General features: G+C 35.9%; 4 protein-coding genes across 7 annotated transcripts; 1 reads left to right on the forward strand and 3 right to left on the reverse strand.

Annotated features, from left to right (window-relative positions):
- Positions 1-251: 251 nt before the first annotated feature.
- LOC147399930 (sequence-specific DNA binding transcription factor) lies at positions 252-6,113 on the reverse strand. 2 transcript variants are annotated; one of them, XM_086445499.1, is made up of 4 exons: positions 5,919-6,113; positions 1,980-2,591; positions 694-980; positions 252-527 (listed from the first exon to the last, which is right to left on the reverse strand). In XM_086445499.1, the coding sequence occupies exons 2-3, from the start codon at positions 2,581-2,583 to the stop codon at positions 703-705; spliced, it is 882 nt and encodes a 293-aa protein (XP_086301625.1). In that variant the 5' UTR covers positions 2,584-2,591; positions 5,919-6,113; the 3' UTR covers positions 252-527; positions 694-702. The 2 variants fall into 2 exon arrangements, with proteins under 2 accessions (XP_086301625.1, XP_086301624.1); XM_086445498.1 differs by having other exon boundaries at positions 252-980.
- A 221-nt stretch (positions 6,114-6,334) lies between these two features.
- On the forward strand, positions 6,335-10,774 carry LOC147399931 (large ribosomal subunit protein uL23). Its single transcript, XM_086445502.1, has 4 exons — positions 6,335-6,443; positions 6,574-6,618; positions 9,475-9,841; positions 10,563-10,774. Exons 2-4 carry the CDS (start codon positions 6,600-6,602, stop codon positions 10,645-10,647), a joined length of 471 nt encoding a protein of 156 aa, XP_086301628.1. The 5' UTR covers positions 6,335-6,443; positions 6,574-6,599; the 3' UTR covers positions 10,648-10,774.
- A 759-nt stretch (positions 10,775-11,533) lies between these two features.
- Positions 11,534-15,822, reverse strand: PPL1 (PsbP-like protein 1). 2 transcript variants are annotated; one of them, XM_086445500.1, is made up of 8 exons: positions 15,641-15,822; positions 15,469-15,559; positions 13,720-13,800; positions 13,437-13,519; positions 13,222-13,344; positions 13,000-13,071; positions 12,566-12,662; positions 11,534-11,845 (listed from the first exon to the last, which is right to left on the reverse strand). In XM_086445500.1, the coding sequence occupies exons 1-8, from the start codon at positions 15,701-15,703 to the stop codon at positions 11,742-11,744; spliced, it is 714 nt and encodes a 237-aa protein (XP_086301626.1). In that variant the 5' UTR covers positions 15,704-15,822; the 3' UTR covers positions 11,534-11,741. The 2 variants fall into 2 exon arrangements, with proteins under 2 accessions (XP_086301626.1, XP_086301627.1); XM_086445501.1 differs by lacking the exons at positions 15,469-15,559; positions 15,641-15,822 and adding an exon at positions 15,194-15,462.
- A 1,538-nt stretch (positions 15,823-17,360) lies between these two features.
- On the reverse strand, positions 17,361-20,233 carry LOC147399933 (uncharacterized). Of its 2 annotated transcripts, none has more exons than XM_086445503.1 (2): positions 20,124-20,233; positions 17,361-18,401 (listed from the first exon to the last, which is right to left on the reverse strand). In XM_086445503.1, exons 1-2 carry the CDS (start codon positions 20,214-20,216, stop codon positions 17,481-17,483), a joined length of 1,014 nt encoding a protein of 337 aa, XP_086301629.1. In that variant the 5' UTR covers positions 20,217-20,233; the 3' UTR covers positions 17,361-17,480. The 2 variants fall into 2 exon arrangements, with proteins under 2 accessions (XP_086301629.1, XP_086301630.1); XM_086445504.1 differs by lacking the exon at positions 20,124-20,233 and adding an exon at positions 19,836-20,066.
- Between the last annotated feature and the right edge of the window lie 633 nt (positions 20,234-20,866).

Raw genomic sequence — 20,866 nt, forward strand, 5'->3', positions numbered from 1 at the left:
GTTCCCCCAAACCCTATTTTGTTCTTGAGGTTTATGGTTGAAAAGGATAGAATCCTTGGATTGAAGATGCGGGTTAGAAATTTATCCAAGAAGGTGATGGAATTTTAGAATGGTAAAAAGGTTTAAGGCATGGAGCATTCCAAATTGGCAATCACTATAACTGTGGGGTTATAGTCATTGTACAATGGTCTGGTAATATAACAGCCAAAATGCCTAGCAAAAATAAAAATAACAAACATTACAGTCAAAAATAAATAAATAAATAAATAACAAAACTCTTCATAATTAAAATCCTACTTTCAAGTTAATCTGCTAGGATACAAAATTTTCCGCTAGACACCTACAAATGAATCAAACCTTAGCCATTTTTGTCTCTTTAGGACCTTGTCTTGCCCTCCACAATTCACTGAATCTCACTTATCTCAGGTACCCTCTCTGCAAACTACAATTTTTATCGTTTTCATCAAATTCTTTGTGCTGAGTCCCATCCCAGCAGCATTTGTACACAACGTCTTCTCTTTCTTTTTCTTTCCAATTTTAAGGGGAAAAGAGAACAACAAAGTAGAAAATAGCACAGTACCATCAGTCTCAATGGTAACAAACCTACTTTGTACATCACCAATAATCATAAAAGGGTTATGGATACTAAATACTACAATTAACACTGATTAGGGGGAAAAACATAAACCTTACCCCAACTAGTTACCCACTTTCTTGGACCAAGTCTGAAAGCTGGTCGAGAGTGCCAACAAGACTTTCAAGGACCTTGATCAGCTCATCGCCTTGCCGTCTCCTGAATTCTGTCTGGGCCGCCCCAGGATTCTTCAAATCATCAAACCCGTACACTGTGTTCGGATCTCTTTTCACGACAGCATGTATGAGCTCTGCATTCTCTTGCAACTTCACAGCCTTTTCTCCCATCTCCTGCTCCCTCTCTTCTATCATGTTTTTCTTAGGTGCTGGCCTTTTCTTCTTGGAACCTAACAAAATCCGGTTTATCTTATATTTTCATCTTGGTTCAGTGAAAAATTTAGTAATGGAAGAAAAGACAAGCCCATATCAAGCAGTTTTGGCAGACCAATGTGGCTTTCCATTTTCTTAGCAAAACAAAATGTGGCTTTCCACTCTGAGATTGACTAGAAAAATATCCTATTTCTTCTCAGTTCTAATCCTTCACAGACGTCATAGTTGTGAAGGAAACGTAGATTCGAACATAATACTTTCATTTCTTCAAAACCATAGGTGCTGATTTTTACTGGTCTACCTTATTCTTCTTTTTAGTTATATTTCCTTCTAGTTAATACTTTTATGCCAAACATGCCAACCATTCTATCTTACCCTCTTTTAACCTTGAACCTTTAAGCCCATCTCTAAATTACTCTTCCTTGACTTGGTCCTATAATCAAACTCTAGTTTTCAATATTAGAATATAGATAAACTGCAATTCATTCTATACGGGGCTTTTAGGGACATTGTCTGGATTCTCACACAAATGTAGTGCTTTTAAAAAGAGACAGAGAATATGGAAATTGAGTTGTTAGAACATGTGATCAGTGTTTCTAAACAACAGATATTATCTTTACTATTATAATGAGAGAAGGCAGAGTAGAAGCGGTCCGACACCAAAATTTGGATTACATAAATGCCCCCACCTTAACATTTAAACTTAGTATAATCAGGGTCATTTTGGTTAAATTCCAAGAAAATTGTTATCCCAAATCCCCAAAATCACGTTTTTTTTAGTTTTCAAATTTTTTATAAAAAAACAAAAAACAAAAAACCTTTTTACTATGTAATCTTCAAAACCACCCTTTAATTAATATTTTAAATAATAAATAAACCCTTCAGAAGACGTCTGATTGCAGATGCCAGCTTCTAGTTATTACTAAAGGGAATTAAAATGGCACTTTATTTGGATACGCAATTCAAAGAAAAATCAAGAATGAAAATCAGCTGATTCAGGAGATAAATTGGCATACCTGAAGCCTTGATGACACTGAGGTCTGAATCACTATTTGTGTCCATACGCGATCGAACTTCCGGTGCTTTTACACAATCATGAATTGATCTGAAAAGTTCAGTGTCAAAAACAACAGGAAGCCCAAATTCCATTTTTCTTTCACTTTCTAAGGACCAATATGAATCAATTCCAGATTGGGACTCCCAATCTTTGATCTTTTTGTATTCAGCAAGCAAAGACTCCCATTTCCTATGGCATTGATTCAAAGACTTGACAACGCCTGAAGCAACACAGTTCTCAGCTATGATTTTCCATTTTTGATTAGAAGGCAAATCTTTCATAAAATCTGACTCAATGGAAGCGATCTCCCTCACGAGAATGAGCATTTCCTGTACAGCCCAATCAGGAGCCATCTGAGAACGGGTACGCCGAGAAGATGAAACCTGTAATTGATTACTGGTTTTCGACTCCAACTCCTTTGCATCTTTTATGGGAGTTTGTAAGGTTTGAAGTTCCAAAGATACAATCTGTACTTGATTACTGGTTTTCAACTCCAACTCCCTTTCATCTGTAAGGGGAGTTTGTAAAGTTTGAAGTTCCAAGGCTGGTTGGGTTTCTTCCATTTGAATAACTGCAGAATGTTAGTAGACAAAAATCAGAAAAAATAGCATTATAAAAATTAAAATTATGTTTACCAAATTATACAAAAAATCCGCAATTTTCAAAGGTAACAAAATAGCATACGTATACATTAATTCCAAGATCTTCTCCATAGTTGACTGTGAAATAGCATCACTCATAATGAAATATCCGAGTCTTCCTCTAATTATGGGTTCCCGAAGGAACATGTTTGGGGTCTTGTAATTGAGATATTAAAGCTAGAAACTTGGAAACGGTGATGCTCTTCCTGGTAGAAACAAACCTTTTAAAGCCTTCTCTTTCTTCATCCATTTACCATCTTCCAATCTTCAGAGTGTCATCTTTTGCTGTAAAATTGCAAAGATTGACAGAGATTTCCTCCAAAATGGTTGTACTGATGTAAAGTCTTGTGGACTGGAAAAAAGAAATTTTATGGTTGAGCAAGGTGTTGACTGAAGCAAGCAACCTTTCTATCAGAGAAACCGGTTTCAAGCAAATCGGTGGTAGACAGTAGGATCAAGCTGGCAGTCAGGGACCACAATGAAAATGGCAATTTATTAGAATCCTGGAGTGTTCCGACAAAGGGTGGTCTCAGGACTGACCCTATGATCACTCCAAAAGGTAAGGCCATGAGCAGATGGAAATCGTCGGCTGATTGCCTTACAATGCCGAGAACAAGGGAAGACAAAAGGGGTTTAGAGTCCTCTACCAAAAACCTACAGGGGATCAGTGTTTGGATTCTATTGCTTGGATAGTAGAAATCAGCAAATCTTTCTCCAAGTCTAAACGGACATTGTGGTGCTTGGTGCCTTCTGTCATTCCTTGGAGCCTCTGGAAGGAGAGATTAAAGAGTCATCTCTGTAGGAATTCATTATTTCTTCATTGGCTTTATTGTTTTTTTGGTGTAAGCTTTCAAGGACTTTACGGGTGTCTTTTTTGAAGATTTTCTGTAAGATGGGAGAGGGTTGTGTAACTTAGAAGCGAGTTAGATTTGTGTTGGGACTTGGGAGTCGTCGGTTAGGGTTTTTTGGATGTTCTTTTGCTTTGTTGTGCTTTCGGGCTGGTCACCTCGACAAACTTCAGTGCCGGCCCAAGAAGACTTCGACAAGTGACGGTCGGTGATCAGTTGCAAAGCTTCTTCGGATGATGGGATATGGGATGATGCCCAAGAAGCAATGAGGATGTTTTCCACATCAAATGTTTCTACCTATCTTAGACACATGGGAGCGAATCAAATGTTGTTCATCGTGAACTTAAAACCAGACTTCAAATATTTCCAATCTCTGAATAAAGATCCACAACTTGGGAGGGCTTCTGGAGAGGTGTTTGAATGTTCAGGAAATCAATCTGATCTAGGATCCAATATAATCAAGGTTGGAAATGAAGAACTTCATGGTCCTGTATGGTTGAATGTGATTAATGGGAGGTTCACGTATACAATTTCAATTCAAGCCACAGACTCAGATGTGCTCGTTGGCAGTGTGGTTGGAGGGACCCCAACAATGATACTGCCCTTATGGATTATGATGGCTTTGATGTTGACATGGTTCCACAACAGTTAGATTATTTTCACTTTCGACCTAAGTCAGTGAGTCTGGAAAATATTAGCCTTCCATAAGGAAGCAAGACAACATGTCATGTGGACAAGGATACAGTCTCGAATCTTGAGGAGTGGTGCTAGATTGGGGTCTCATTTTCTGAAAAGGAAGTCCCTTTTCGGTTTATTCTTGGTAAAAAAAAGAAGATTGATAGGCCAATTACAGTGGTGGAGGTTAGTGTTAATGAGGATAAGATTAGTAAACAAAAAGGCTATGTAAGAAGAGAACACCATAACCTTGGGAGGGGCTGGGATGAGCTCCCCTTATAGCTTTAGGTTGGAACTTGGACGAGTTAGGGCATTTTTCCTCATTAATGAATGAAGATTAAAATATTTTCATGGAATGTTCATAGTCTGAACCAAAGTGAAACAAATCTGCCAATTTTTTAAAAAGTCGTGATTAAATCACTATTTTAGTACCTTTCAATTAAATCACAATTTTTTCAAAAACTCACGAAGTTTTTGAAAAAAATCTTGATTTTTCAAAAAATCACGATCAAGCATGATTAAATTGAATATTATTGACTAAATCACAAGTTATTTTTATTTTAAAAAAAATTTAAGCGTTATTTTATCATTTAATATATGAAACGCATATTTTTATAGGGAAAATTACTAAAAGAGGGTTAAATATTTGAATATTTACAATAAAGGATATAATTTCACAAAAATTACTAAAAATGAATTAAGTCACTGGACAGTCCAGTGTTTTAGTAACAAGCTGAACTGTCCAACGTTTTAACGTGTTCCAGCGTTTTAATAGCTTGCTTTAACCCCCTAGCAATTTAATCTTCATTTAAAATGCTGGAGAGTCCAGCGAGTTACTAAAACGCTGGACTGTCCAGCGATTTAATTCGTTTTTGATAATTTTTGAAAAACTAGATTCTTTTTTGTAAATATTAAAATAGTTAACCCTATTTTAGTAATTTTCCCTTTTTTATACTAAAAAAATATTTTTATTTTTAAATTTATCCGATGTTTTCCCAACTTTATCGATTTTTTCCGAAGCTTTCTATCGCCGAATTATTCCCGAACCCTGACTTTGTCACTATGGTCTGAACTCTGAAGGACAAGGTGTTGCACATGGAGGTTAAGTCCATGAACATTGATAACAAACCACACATTGTGGTTTTACAGGAATTTAAACTTGAGGTCGTCAACAATAACTTGATTACGGAATGGTGAGATCGTAGGAATAAAGGTTGGTGCACATTGGTTGGGGTGCTGTTAGTTTCCAATTTGTATAAGTGAATTGTGACTGATTTTCACTGGGTTTTTTTTATGGAATTTAGGGACCATTAGTTGACAGAGATCATGATCAATTTTGCGAGGAGATCGACAATGTGTGCTCGTATTAGGGTGAATGTTAAAGAGTTGAAAAAAACAGATATTACTTATTAGATTTTCTCTTTCAACATGAATCAATCGAATCCCACAAAGGATCATTTGGTTTAGGATCCTTCTCCCCTTCTAATTACAGCAAGCAATTAACTTTTTACTCCTTGATAAATCTATGAAATTTAAATATTACCAACGAAATAGACCGCATAATAATCGAAAAAACCTGAATTCTACCAATCCAGAAAATCACAGGCCATGAAAGATGAACACAGAATCATCAAAAATGGAAATTTTTCAATATTTAAAAAAAAAAAATAGAGAAACAGAGATGTGTAGATTAAGAAATGTAAATCGGAGTGAAAAAGAGAGTTTTTAACTTACATTGATAGGGAAATACTAGAAATCGAGATGGGGTAACTTTAGATGTTTTCGAGAGAAGATCTCCTGCAACCAATGTTCATAGAATTAGGGTTTCGATTTATTTGCAGATTTTCCCCTCTCGCAGAGATGAAGAAAGAGCGGGAAAAGATGAGTTATTGTCTGTGAAGAAGTGCAGGGTTTGAAGAAGAGCTGGGAATGAAGATTGGAGAAGGAATTGAATTAAAGAATCGAAAAGACGATTGTACCCTTCGGTAATAGCCAGTTGTCCATGGGCTGCTAATGGACCATCTCGGGATAGGTTCGGGCTTGGGGGCGCTACTAAGCCCATTTATGGCCCGGAATAAAAATCCACCGAAAGATGGGACCCGTAAGAATGGGTTATTGGGCCAAAAGGATAATACATGTAATAGTGAGAAACAGTAGGCCTATTATGGTAATCGCGACAAAATTCTCTGTGTATAAAACTTCTGTGAAGTAAACCCTAGCGAGCACCCGACTCTGTCTCTGTTTCATTTTTAATCTAAGGTCTGTTACTTTATCTGAAACCCTAGAAAATTCTTCAATTTTTTGTCCGATTTCTCATTTGTATCCCATTTGTTTCACTGTTTCTTTCGTTAACTAACTTTTTAATCTTCTCTGATTGGGTTTTCAACAGGTTTAGTTGAATTTCTTTAGCAACCAATGGCTCCTCCTTCCAAAGGTATTATTTTTATTATTGTGTAATTATTTTCCCTAAGTTTGTTGTGTGCTGTAATTTCTAATGTCGGGTTGTTGTACTTTTTAAATAAAAAATTTATCAAATTTAAATACCCATTTCTTATTAAGTATCAGACTTGATGGAATTATTATAATGTATAAGAGCATCTCTAGGCATGACTTAAATGTAAGTAAAAGTTTGAGTAAAAGCTTCATTTGATATGAAGCACTCCAGTGATAAACTGAAAAAATCAGGCTAACCTATCTAACTTAGTAAGATTTCAAATCTTATTGAGGGTCTTGAGCTCACATTGTGGCATCCTAAAACATGATCCAATTCCATAGAGTTGTAGAAGACAAACTTTTAGAAACTCTGGAAAAAAAATTAGAAAAAAAGTTAATTTTAATTTTAAATTTGGGAGCTCTGTAGTCATTCATTTTCAACACCTTGGATGAAGTCCAATGTTTTTTTTTTTTGGAATGAGTTTTTCATGAAATCTAGAAAGGTAATCCATATGGGCCCAACGACCCTTAGTAATATTTGAAATTTACTAAGTTAGTGTGAAAAGTAATCTTCTTAAGTAAAGTATGACCCTTGGGATTTGAGTTTTACTCAAAACTTTCCCTTGATTTGAGTTTGAGTTTGAGTTTGAGTATAGGTAAAAGTCAGTTTGGTATAAGTTTTGTTCAAGGACTGGAGCGTCAAAAGGGACAGTTTTACTCAAATTTTAAATTTGAGTCTGACTTTGGGTAAGGGCTGGAGATGCTCTTAGGTATTTTTACTAGAATATTCACCATATGTTTCTTGTTCATCCAAAAGAATGATGATGATCATGTAAACATGATTGTGTGATCAGGTTGATCTTTTCTTCTTCTTTTTTAACCTAGGGGGTCATTTTGTGAAACCTATCAAACGGTGAGTTGTGGATCTCTTAAATATGGCCTTCTCTATGTAGATGATAAATTTGGAAATATAAGAGTTATAGTTAGCATGAAATAGATTCCTAGAATGATGGGCGTTGCCTAGTAAACGTGTAGGAAATGCTGTTGGAAACAATTGAGAAACTTACATGAAACGCTATGAGAAACATACCAATGTTATATGCTTTCCATTTGTCTTTTGTAAACCATACCACCAATCTAAGACTACCAGAAATGGATTAGTAAGTTTGTCTTAGAAAGATAAATGAAATAGAGAAGAAATAGAAAAGCAAGGGAAGAAGAAGAAGAGCCGGACATTGTTGGAGTTGCAAATCGTGTAGGGTTATAAAGATTAGGGCTGAAAGAGCAAAAAATTTAATATCATTGCTTTCATACTTAAGTACTTCGTGTAAATATATTATATATTAGGGTCTACTATATAATCAAGGGCGGATTTACAATGGGGGCACTTGCCCCCACAAGAATTTTCAAAGTGCATAGGGATTTATAAGCTATTGCTACAGAGAATAGCGGTGGATTAAAAAATCCGCTGCTATAGCCCCCACAAAATGTTTCCACTTTTAGTTGCTCCTAAAAAAAATCCCCCACTCTTAGTTGCTCCCGCGTGGGCAAAATCCTGGCTCCGCCCCTGTTTATAAGTATAAAGACTATTATGCAATGTTAATACAAGAACATTCAGAGAAAAAAAAATGCAAAACACTGCCATAAAGCATTCTCCTTGGTCATAAGGTGCTAGAAACTGTACTTCTTACCCAAGGCTTAAGTTTTTTATGTTCTTTAAATAAGGCGTATACCTTTGAGGGAAAAAGGGTGTTTCCAGTTTTATGGTGATCCCCGATGGGACCTTGGATTGGGATTGTAGTTTCAAAAGGGTTTCCAATGATTGGGTCGTGGATGAGTTGGCTTCTCTGCTTGGTCTGTTGGAGGGGCACACTCGGTTTACTGGGTCGACTGATACTTGGGATTGGAGCGTTGCTAAGGATGGCATGTTCTCAATGAGATCGTTTTATAGATCACTCCAGGAGGATGATGGCCCCCAAGGTCCCGTCCAAAATCATTTCTTCATCTGGACTGCCGCTTTAAACAGTATCCTCATTCTGGATGGGCTCATTCGTAGGGGTCTTTGCACTCCAATTTTTTGTTTTATGTGCAAAAGAGATGGAGAATTGGTCAGGCACCTTAGATTGCAGTGTTTGTTTGGTCGCAAGATCTAAATGTATTTCTTTGACCTTTTCTGTGTTTCGGGATGTCTTCCCTCTTCAGTCAAAGGCCTGTTCGGACCTTGGTTGAGTTTGTGTTATAAGTTCCCATTGGCAAAATGTATTTTATGGAATCTTACAACCTTTGCCATCTGCTGGGGTGTTTGGAAAGAAAGGAACCGTCGAATCTTTGAAGGAAAGGAAGCAGCGCTAGATAACATTGTTGTGTCAATCAAAGGTTTTTATTTCTTCTGGTGTAAAATGTCTGATGCATTCAAAAGGGTTTTCTTTGAGGATTTTATGGGCAGATGGGATTGGGTTTGTAGATTATCCTAATTGTAGTTGGGTTTGTTGCTTGGGCTTGTACTTCTTTGTTGGTCATCTCAACCACTTTTAATGAAAATTGCATTTACTTATATATAAAAAATGTGGGGGAGGGGGGGACCTTTCCTTGAAGTATCAGGTTGCTTCTTAAGAGCATTGCCCTGAGGCAAGCCCCAAGGTGTATGCCTCCAACGAATTTGATCACATTTCTTCTCTCGTGGATGATTATGACTCTTATCCATTTTATTTTATGTGCCCAACCAATAAAGTTCTGTTTACATTGTCCATCTGAAACCATCTCATTTATTATTGTATACCCTAATTAAGTATGTTGTCGATGCTTTCTTTTGTCCTACCAACTTGACCTAGAGTTCAATTTTTTTTTTCTTATGCAGTTGCGGCCATGAAGAAGACTGATCCAAAGGCACAGGCCCTGAAAGCTGCCAAGGCAGTGAAATCAGGTGCATCAACCATCAAGAAGAAGGCCAAGAAAATCCGAACATCTGTCACGTTTCACCGCCCAAAGACATTGAAGAAGGAAAGGAACCCCAAGTACCCTCGCATTAGTGCACCCCCAAGGGAGAAGCTTGACCACTATCAGATACTGAAATACCCACTTACAACTGAGTCTGCAATGAAGAAAATTGAAGACAACAATACTTTGGTTTTCATTGTCGATATCCGGGCAGACAAGAAGAAGATCAAGGCTGCAGTCAAGAAGATGTACGACATTCAGACCAAGAAGGTCAACACATTGATTAGGTGAGCCTTTCTACTTGCTTTTATTTATGTTTTCCTTTCCCTGCACTTTTGATATTTACAGTAGAAAATGTGGCAATGGGCATTTGTATTAAATTGCAATAACCAAATTAACCAATTGATTATATGTTTTGTTTTGGAAATAAATTGAAATTGTAGCAACAAGCAAGGTTTAAAATCTGTCTTGAAACATTGTTGAGAAAAATCGAGTAATCAAAAGCATTCCCAAAACATTCAGTGTTTTGGAGTTAATGTCTTGGCCAAACCGGAATGTTTAAGCCGGGACATTTTGAGGATAGTAAGAAACTTTAAACCATAGTAATAAGAGTTTCCTGCATCACTATTAAGTGGATACTTTTCCTAATTCTTTAATATGACTGGTTTGATCATGCATTAGGAGTCCTTAGTTAAAAATGGGATAGATTTTTTTATTTTTATTTTTATAATTAAAATGGGATAGATCTTATGAAATCCAATATAAATAAACTATGGACTAAAATGGTTTTATTATATTTTTGTTAAGCACTTGTGTGACTAGACGATATTAATCTATTGGGAAGTGTACACGGTACACCTAACTTATAATGCCTTTTCTTTTATGATAGTGATGCATTGTAGTTTGTCATAGTTTGTTATACCCATTGTTGCAATTGATTCCAGTGCTAAAAATTGTATACATCTCTTCCTAAATTGCGCATGCTCAAACTTGTTATTGTGATTTCAGGCCGGATGGAACCAAGAAGGCCTATGTGCGGTTGACACCCGACTATGATGCCTTGGATGTTGCAAACAAAATTGGGATAATTTAAATGGAAGCACACATTTATGTGATTTCTTGGATTCATTTTCTTTTAATCAAGGAAAGTTGTTGTGGAACTAGAGAATTTTTGTTAGAGAGAGATTACTTTGATATTGTTTTAGTAGTTTCATTCAGTATGCTTGAATTGGTCATTATTTTAGAGTTTTGTGGTTCAGTTTATCTTAATTAAAAGGAATACAAGCTCTCTTTGTGAAAATGTTTCAGGATGTTTATCGTAAACATGAAATTGCTGCTTTGTTCTTTCATCAAGAGATGTTAGGGCTGGCTCTTCCTAACTGATGTGTTGGCAGATTGCATCACTCCCCACACCGTCTCTTAATGTGCTCAAATCAAAAGTGCCCTTATATTAAACGTTGTGAGGAGCTGAGTGTTTGATACATGGGGATTCATTTCTCCTTGATTTGTATGAGAATTAGGGGATGAATGTGTATGTTGCTTTCATGATCATCATTAAAGTCTTATTCCATAAATTTGGGCTGTCTAAATGATTCGTGGTGAAAATGCGTTCATAGCTGTTTTTGCCATCTCAATTCACATTCATTTGGATCTTTTCTGTGCCCGCCTCTGATGATTATGTACCAAATCATCTCTTAATTAATTAGTAGAGTTATTTCCGAGAGAGATTTTCTTGAAGGATCATCTACCCTCAATCCATACATGTCATTTCGTGGGGCTTTATCGTCTACTTCACTCTCTTCGATGGATTACGTGTCCTACAGTCTGAAAAGTTGGGTACTCGTCGAGAAAATTACGAAACGGTTGGGATTGCAAACAATCGCATTTTATGGGTAAAGACCCATCAAAGAGATGGTCTATCTTCAACTAGGTTCAGAAGGATGGAGTGCTTACCATTGGAATGTAACACTGTTCTACAATTTATATAAGAGAAAATATAAGTTGGAATTTTTTAATAAAGCGAAAAATGCTTTATCTACACAGATCACTATCTTAGTGTTAAAGATTTTAAAAAAAATAAAAAACAGATAGTGATTAAAACCACATCCCATACATCTCAGAAAGAATAAAGGGGTCGAGAAGAAAAATGTGTGTGCGTGTGGGGGGTGGGGGGGTGGCGCGGTCGCTTCAAACATTTGAGATTTTGAAGGAATCAACAATTGTGTGCAATCTATCTTTCATCTTCTCCCACCTCCTTTCATTTGCTCCTGTTGTCAAGGTGTAAAATTTTCCTGCCATGGAAATGAAAATCCTGAATGAGAAAACAGAAATTTATCCCCAAAAAAGGATTTGAAAGGCTAGCTACTAATGAGTAAATGTTAGTGTCTATGAAAGTTACTATAGTTCTCAATGAGTATCTTTTTCTGTCCTTAATTCTTACAGAAAAATAGAAGCACATTTCCCATGCTTAAAAACTGATTCAATTTGATGCTAACTTCAGACCGTTTGATTTCTTTGGACAGTCAAAAAGGTGGGGGCAGAGTGTTCCTACCGAAGGAGTACTAAATGAACAAAAGTAAACACCAAGGAAGCATGGTTTCAAAACTCGTCCGAGACCGAGATATATCGCCCGAGTCGTCTCGGTATCAGGCATGGACGCGACTGACAAGTCAAATTTTCGAACGTGATATAACACCCCAAGTTCATTTTTCATTTTTTTTTTAACAAGATATCTCAAACGTATCGGAAAGCTCGTCTGAAATGACTCGGTATCTGGCATGGACGAGACGAGATGCCAAACCGAGTTTTAAAACCATGCAACCATAATTATAAAGACTATTATATAATGTTAATATTGTTGAAAGTGCCAGTCAATTTTCCATAAAAGTAAACATTCTTTCGGTAGGTCTCACAGTGTAATTTCTTCCTCTAATAAAAACATGTTTAACAATTTGGAAAAAAATAAACAGAAACAGAGAAGAAGAGAGGTCTTCAAAGAATTAACTTCATACCATTCCCAATGGAGATTGTACCAAGAGCATGGCGAGTAAAGTTTGGAGCTTGAGCGATGAACTCGAAAGTGTAATAAATTTTCCCATCAATGTCATGCTGCATCATACCATAAAACACAAAGATCAATTCCCGATTGATTAGCAAAATCTCATCAAGAGGTGACAAGCATTTGTACATTTCAGATTAAAAACATGGGAGAGAATTAAGAAATTGCATAATAGCGACTATCAAAGATAGATCAATATAAATTACCAATTTGGAGAATTATGTAACTGTAATGAGTTTGGGGCATGTTAAACTACGCTAATTGTATTATAAAAACATTTTGATTACCAATTTTTAGTTAGCATTTACAACTCATGATGGTGTCACTTGAATAAGAGCTCGAGATATATTCTATTTGATTTAAACAACATGATGAAGAAAACCTAACCTCGGTTGCCTCAACTAGCTTGGTTTTCTGTGAAGGGGGAGCCAATACCTTCTTTATTAAAACCTCAGCAACCTGAGATCATTGAGTAATATCTTCTTTCTCAGAAACCGAAGCACATGAAGGCTTAAAGATCTCAAATAGGTGAAAACCAAGAAAAGAAAGGACCCCAAATCTTATAATGCAGCAAATTATATAATATAAATGTATAAAAATATGGCAAACCTCTTTTGGGGAACCAAGTTCTCGAATGTCCCGTTTGCCGGTTGGAACCAAATTCACACTGACACTTTCTAATGGTTCAATAACATCTTTGAATACCTTGTCTTGCCCTTCAATGACTACTTCCTGATACGAAAAAAATTAAACATATATGAAAGTTTGAGAAACTTATGCTTCATTCTATACAAATAAGACTCAGAAAATGTAGGAACGCAGACCTGCCACCCAAATGGGTAGAGAAATTCATATCCATCCTTGTTGTCTGAGACTGGCAGAAATCCTTTCTTAGCTTCTGCAGCAACTGAGCCACATCAAGGTGTTCTCTTAGGATATCATCCATCATTATTGAAGGAACCAACGCACTGCACAATCAGCAGGCGTGCTTCAATGCTACTTAAGCACTAAATAGTAAGGTCGATATAGGAAAAAAAATATAGGTTCTTTAAAATTAAATAAAAGGAAAATACAATTTTTATCACATATACGGAGCCATAGCCTTACATGATGCAGATTTTGGGTTGATTAGAGAAACCCAGGACGCAATTGTCCCTACTGCAAGGGCTTGACGCCTCCCAGGTCTATCTGCGAAACAAAAAGACCTAATAAATAACACATCACACATGTCATGTTCAATCTAGTGCCATTTCTAATTACCATATTCAAGAGGACAAAAGGTCATGGTGAGTAAAATGACTAACTATTCATAGGATATAGTATGTAAAAAGTGTAACATTTATTATTCGTTGAACAGAAAACAGAGCAATAAAATGATGAATGGTGCCTTGTTTTATGTGTGGAAGTCATCCACTTTCCAAAAGAATCAAAGATGCTGATAAAATTAGAGAAGAAGCTGAAGACCAAGATAAACTGATTTCTGAATTCAGAAGCCCAGCATGTGCCACTGAGGACATGTCAAATTCGAATAAAAGGGTCATGGAGGATTTTGGCCCTTTCTTTTCTTTCGTACTTTTTTTTTGTGGAAAAAAAGAGAAAGAAGAAATCTTTCATTGGATACATTGCATAATTAATATTTGTATATCATGACATGTTGGTTTCAATTTCTATATTATGGAAAATAAATTTTTTGAGCAAGGGTTGGCTTGGGCAGGAAATGCATCATTGACGCAACATTGCAAAGATTAACATAGTATGTCAACTGTAGAAAAAGTGAATTCTATTCACTTGGAGTTATAAGAACTTTAGTAGGGTTTGAATAGAAAATTACATGTCTCTTGAAAGTGGAATTTTATCTAGGCATTCCTAATAACAGAATCCTATTTGACCTCTAATTGATATTCTAGTTTATACGAACCATAGTTAGAAAATCAAGTGAATTCTATTCACTTGGAGTTATAAGAACTTTGGTAGGGTTTGAATAGAATATTACATGTCTCTTGAAATTGGAATTTTATCTAGGCATTCCTAATAACAGAATCCTATTTGACCTCTAATTGATATTCTAGCTTATACTAACCATAGTTAGAAAATCCTAATATCCCCAAATAGAAGACTAGTAAATATTTTGTTACACCATCACTTGCGCTATTGTGATGAAAAAGAAAGGTGGCAATTTAGTGTATTTCATGCTGCATTATATAGTGCGCCCTATGCTTTGATACTCTCCCTCAACTCATTGGAATCAAAGATCTACACAGGGTTAATAAAACTTGTAACCTTGAATATCAGTTGCCTCCACCTTGGGATGGACATGACGTAGAACACTAATTTTATAGAGAATTTTTGGATGATGATTACATATCCCACTGGGTTTATATAAATTCAAAATATCCATAAATGTAGAAAGATAATCAATCAATCCAATATAATATACCTAATTGATCCTAATTTATACAAATCTAAGATCTTCACTATATGTGATGAGATACACCATAGTATTGATATAGTGTATCTCATGCACATTATTATAACGCATACACCTCATCTATATCTTGTACACTGTTGAGTTTAGTCCCACATCGGACACTCATTGCCTTGTCTCTCTCCTTATAAGCTCCTCGACCTCTCCACTCAGAGCGGGCCTTTCTCTCCTCCACGTTCATATCTCCACTCCACTCATTGCCAATTGGTTTTTAATTAGCCCCCAAATTTATCATACACCAAATGCAAGTTAAGTCATCATGGAAAAAACTTCAATCAGATATCAAACCTACTACCTTTTGGAACTTGGAACTCAACATGAAAACACAATCGCGTTTTATCGAATTTGGAGGGAAAAAGGAGGAATTTTACCATGACGAGGAGCCCTAGTTTGCTCTGACCTCACGAGAAAAGAGACGCCTCTTCTAGTTCTAAGAAACGAACCTTGATTCTGCATCCCTAGCTGAAAAGTGCAATTAATCGAATCCATTTATAAGGCAAAACAGAGGAGAGAGAGCGAGAGAGAGAGAGAGAGAGAGAAAACCTGAGAAGAGGTGCTAAGGAACAATGTGCGATGGATTGAAGGTGAGTTTTGTAGAGATGCCATTGTTGTCTAAAGAGCAGAAATTGTGGTTGGTACTCTAAGCAGCAGAAGAAGAAGATGAGAGAGTATGTGTTTTGTGGAGCTCACCTTATCTTTGGTTTTCGGATCGACTTATCCGTTTCTTATTTCCTACTTTTTTTTCTTTTTTTCTTTTTTTTTTAATACAATCTTTTTACGCGGGGCCAAGTAACAGCCCCTCTTTCAGATGCTTTACAAAGTGATGACATACCCTTTAACCATGGTCTCCTCTAGAGATTAATATATATTTACCGAACTGCCATCGTCATCAACTTCTAGCACACATTTCAAACTCTTTTGAAGATGATTTTTAACCTCTTCCCAAAAACTTTTGATTTTTCTTCCCAAGAATCCAACTTCCTCATAAATTATGTCTTTTGCTTGAGGTTTGAAGGTTTGAGGTAGAATTTTAAGGATTTGAAGACAACCGTGCATTTCCATAGATAAATAAATGATTTTTAGATAGAGGTTGAAGACAAAAGCATTTAAGTCATTTTCTATTAATCTCACAGAAAAGACCACAGTCAAGGGGATGTCATAAGTTTGAAACACGATGAGGTATCTCAAATGTCACAAAAATAATTTCTTAATCGCTATTATTGAATCCAAGTAACATGGATAATTTAAAAGCTTCACCTAACAATTTATTTCGTTGAACTTCATAAAATTCAACTGTTGGAATAAATATTAGTGATACACGATGTATTTGGGATGTTTGTTTTATGAGTCTTGATGAATGCATGCGATCTTGACATGCGGTTGACATGGCGAAGGCATAGAACCATAGATTGTTTTCATCAAGATACACAGGAAATATATGTATGGTTCTGTGCCCTTGTCACGTCAACCACGTATTAAGACCACGTGCATTCATCATTATTCTCGTTTTATCTCAATCATTGGATTTTGTATTTTTAACAGTCGGGATTTCATGTTTTTTCACGAGTCACCGGGTCACAACCCTTTCGCAAAATGAGTCCATTTGATGCTACCATGTTACAGGTCTAAGTCATCTTAGTATGTGTTTGGTAACACTTTTAAAGTCTAAATGGAGATGGTCCACCTTTAAAATTCAGACTTTAAAAGTTTTATTTTCGTTTATTTCATTTCAGATTTCACACTTAATAATCAAAATTCAGAAGTTTTGAAACTATGAAACTTTAAAATGAGAATGTGGGGTCTCATGGGGGTCTCCAAATTGCAAGTCTCCCAAATCAAACTCATTGGGAGTATGAACATCATAAAAATAAAAATAAAAATTGAATTATTTTACGCTAGAAGAGGGAACCCGGAATTCCTCTTTGAACTTCTCCCCTACTGGTCTTCTAAGGTCGATGTTATAGGGTCATCATCTTCCCTAGTGGTTTGGTCTTCCGGAGGAGGAAGACAGTCCTGCAAGATACATCCCAAACCCACTAACTCTTTGTAACGTTGTTTTTCTAGCTATAAATATCAATCTCATAACCCCCCAACCCCAACCCATCAAGTATCCTATGGCAGAACTGGTTCGACAAGTTGGTTGACGGGAATTGGTGAGCAGAGGTCACAGCTAGCCCAAAGAGGGACGTGTTGGGTAGAAAATTCCTTATACCAGAAAGAATGTAAAGTCCAAGGAAGAACACACTAGTAAAGTAAAAGAATATCAGCTAAATTATGTCAGCAACAATGTCATTCAACTACAAAATCAAGATCAACCCATTTACATCATTAACACTTAAAAATCTATCTATATTTATACAAAACAAAGAAAAGTTTCATGTCCTCATTGGATCCTTTGTCGCTTCCCAGTCATGATTTGATCGTGCATGAAATCCATACAAACACCAGTAGATACCATCTCCCCCTTGTTCAGATATGAACCAGAACCACTCATAAAATTGAACATCGATGTAGAACACAACTGAGAAGATCCATTAGAGATCTCAGGGTATGATGAAGTCAAAGAATTCTGATTTGGGTAATTTAGATTTGAAACCAACTTCTGATTATTAGTTTCGGGGTTACAACCTTTAATAAAGATAGGTGTGATTTTAAAGGGTTGCACTGGGGGAGGATTGCGCCATTGAGGTAAAGGTCCCGAGACAAGAATTGTTTGGAGTAGCGGTCCTGCTTCCATGACAGCTTGTAATAGTTTCCCTTTCTGAGGTAAAGGTTTCCCCTCAACAAGATTGTCGATTACAGCAGAAGCTCGATCAATCTTGGTATTTTCTGAAGAGACGATACCCATTGTTGTAGGCTCGTTATATTCTTGGATGAAGGGCTGATGTGGCACTCCAATGTTACCCGAATCAACCACATTCATGTTTGATAAGTCTGGAGATGACACCACGTTGAAAAAGGAATCCACGGGTGATGAACCATAGGAATGGTGATTATATGTTTCAGATAAGCTATCGGATTCAGTAACGCTCGAGTTTCCTTTAGAGGGATTAACAGGTGGAGTGTCGTGTCGCAGACTTGGAAGAATATGGCATATTTTGGTTGGGTTAGATGGCATGAACTTGTTTAGTAGTATTTGAAGTTGATCCCTTGCTTCGTCTCTTTCTCGGTGGGCTACCTTCAAGAGATGAAGCAACTGCTTCACATTCTCCTCATTTTTTCTCATCTCCTCTCTTGCATTGTTTCTCACTGATTCTAGTTCAAATGTTCTGTACAGAGCCATGTCCTTCAACTCATCAATAGTCTGTTACAATAAATTATGTTAGAATGAGGATTTGAATTGCCGAACAGTTGGGGATATAACCTAACTCAAAATTCAGAAAATATAAATTTCTTCAGATATACATAACAGCATAAACATTCAAATCCTCATGCAACAACGTCTTTAATGGTAAAAGAAAATATCAGTTTCCGAATTTCAAAAAAGAAATAGAATGACCATGTTTTGTTATGACTCTTGTAATCTGTTGGAGGACTTATATTACCAGAATGGAGTGTACACAAGGGGCAATTTCATATTTAGTTTTCTTGTAGGATGTGAGCTTGAGAGATTGTAACTCTGTTTTTACGGAAATAGTGGAAGGGTATCATCTCATCATCGGCCGTGGACATAGGCAACCTTGCCGAACTATATAAATCTTGTATTTCTTGTTGTTTCATCATACACTTTGCAAGATATAGGGAGCCGTGCACCCGAACATTTATAGAGTACAAACCCCTTTTGGTTTCTTAATTCCAATATTAGGATGTGCTCTTAAACAATTACTTGAAATGTAAAATTTCCATCAAAACTCACAAATTACAACACGAGGAGCAAGAAATACACATATATGATTCTATAAACATTAATGATCTGTTAAAACCCATCTTCCCTTTCAGATAAAGCATAAAAATTTAACCAGTCCTGAAATATCACAAGTTTTAATCACTAATCACAAATTCTGACATATAATACCACTAAGGAACCAAGAGAATAGAAGGCACAAACATAACAAAGGAAAAGATTAAAAAAATGAGCATTTTTACTGGCTCATGGAAGACCACAAATTCCCATTAACAACCATAAACTCTTGATTCAAAATTCAATTGAAGTACATATTGCGAAGAGATGAAAGGTTCAACATATGCATCTATTCTGTCCAATAACACATATACACTTATTTCAAAATGAAAAGCAGCACTAGTTTCCTAATTTCTGGAAAAAAAATGTACATTTGAACATCCCTTTCTGGAAAAGAGAAGAAAAAATTTATATTATATGGGGCTAAAATACTATCAAAATCACTTCAGCATTTAAATACTCCTGACACCTTTCTTTGATTTGTAGAAGAATTTGCCATTATTTTCCTGTTTGTCAACAAATTGAATGATAAAACAACTCCAATTCCATTCATTAGCTATAAATTCATCTTTAAAATCCAACTATAATACACCTTAAAAAGAAGTAAATCAAGCCCACTAAGTAGACTAACAAAAAGAGGAAAAACCATAAACAAAAATATCATTAAATAACTCAGAAGTCAGAAATGACCATAATCATCTAAATAAAGTGGCATAAACATCTTTAGAACCCAAACCCATATAGAGAAACCCATCAAAAACCCAATACCCATAACAAGAAATGAGAAAATTTATGATAAAAAAATATGAAAAATGGAAAATGAAGAGACACCCCCACCTCTTGATAACCCCAAACAGAAGCCATTCCTTCCATCTCTCTCTCTCTCTCTCTCTCTCTCTCTCTCTTGAGGAAAGAGAAATCTAGAAATATTGGTGGTAGAGTTCTTCAGACTTCTGAGTTCTGACTCACTTGCAGAAAGGTGGATTATATAATAGTGGGAAGAGAGTGGAGACTTGGGTCCACACAATCACAAAAAGACATTTAAAGAACCAATCCAAATTCCAACTCACAGTTTTGAAAATAAGGAATGTAAGTAAAACTTTCTAAGTAGGAAAAAAAAAAAACCTTTGACCGTGAAACCTCTCCGCTTCTACAAGACTTTCTCTTAGCAGTCTCTCTCTCTCTCTCTCTCTCTCTCTCTATTAGTCTCTCTGTCATCGTCGATCCAGTTAGATTTCCTTAATCCAGAAAAAAAACTGTTGTTTCCTAAAGTATATTTTGGGAAAGCTTAAGCTGCATTAGAGTGTACTGAGGTTCACAACAACCTTAGATAGTCACCGTTGGATCTTATATCAAGAGGTTTAGACATTTTAGAATCAAAGTTTGAAATCAGACGTAAATGCTCTAATATTGCCTTAAATTTTTTACTAATATATTCTTTGTGAAACAATTAGCTGTTTTGTTTAGGTGGTTTTGGTCAACCGGTATTTCCAAAGATTCTCTTTTGAAAATGTTATTAATTATGGTTTGTGTAAACGTTTGAGAAGCAGTTTCAATTTCTCAAAAGGAAAAAAAAAATGAAGCATAAAATAGTTCAAATTTAATTCTCACTTTTAGAATTCGTGGAAATCTCAAGGAACTTGAATCTTCTATTGTTAGATGATAATGCCCTCATTTATATAATAATTAAAATCATCCTCTAATTTCTAAGATATTAAATAGATAATAAAAAATTGAAATATCTTTATTTAATTCTTTATTATGGGAAATGTTCAACAACAAACATTTTGGCAAAACATTTTTCAAAACATGGGTTAGAGGTTTTGGAATGGGCTGATTTTTGGTGAGGATGATCTCTACAGTGAGTA

This window comes from Akebia trifoliata, chromosome 6 (genome assembly GCF_017979445.1).
Source record: "Akebia trifoliata isolate Shusen 1 chromosome 6, ASM1797944v1, whole genome shotgun sequence".
Lineage (NCBI taxonomy): Eukaryota > Viridiplantae > Streptophyta > Magnoliopsida > Ranunculales > Lardizabalaceae > Akebia > Akebia trifoliata.

What these genes read in the sequence shown, in the direction of transcription:
- LOC147399930 (XM_086445499.1), bottom strand. Translation starts at nt 2,583, where the DNA reads ATGGAAGAAACCCAACCAGCCTTGGAACTTCAAACTTTACAAACTCCC. An exon ending in CAGTGTCATCAAGGCTTCAG is followed by an intron (nt 981 to 1,979) that starts GTATGCCAATTT and finishes GGATTTTGTTAG; the next exon opens with GTTCCAAGAAGAAAAGGCCA.
- LOC147399933 (XM_086445503.1), bottom strand. Translation starts at nt 20,216, where the DNA reads ATGACAGAGAGACTAATAGAGAGAGAGAGAGAGAGAGAGAGAGAGACT. An exon ending in GAGAGGTTTCACGGTCAAAG is followed by an intron (nt 18,402 to 20,123) that starts GTTTTTTTTTTT and finishes TTATTGTAACAG; the next exon opens with ACTATTGATGAGTTGAAGGA.
- LOC147399931 (XM_086445502.1), top strand. An exon ending in AAGGTCAACACATTGATTAG is followed by an intron (nt 9,842 to 10,562) that starts GTGAGCCTTTCT and finishes TTGTGATTTCAG; the next exon opens with GCCGGATGGAACCAAGAAGG.
- PPL1 (XM_086445500.1), bottom strand. Translation starts at nt 15,703, where the DNA reads ATGGCATCTCTACAAAACTCACCTTCAATCCATCGCACATTGTTCCTT. An exon ending in TCTACCCATTTGGGTGGCAG is followed by an intron (nt 13,345 to 13,436) that starts GTCTGCGTTCCT and finishes TTTTCGTATCAG; the next exon opens with GAAGTAGTCATTGAAGGGCA. An exon ending in AGCTAGTTGAGGCAACCGAG is followed by an intron (nt 12,663 to 12,999) that starts GTTAGGTTTTCT and finishes GGTATGATGCAG; the next exon opens with CATGACATTGATGGGAAAAT.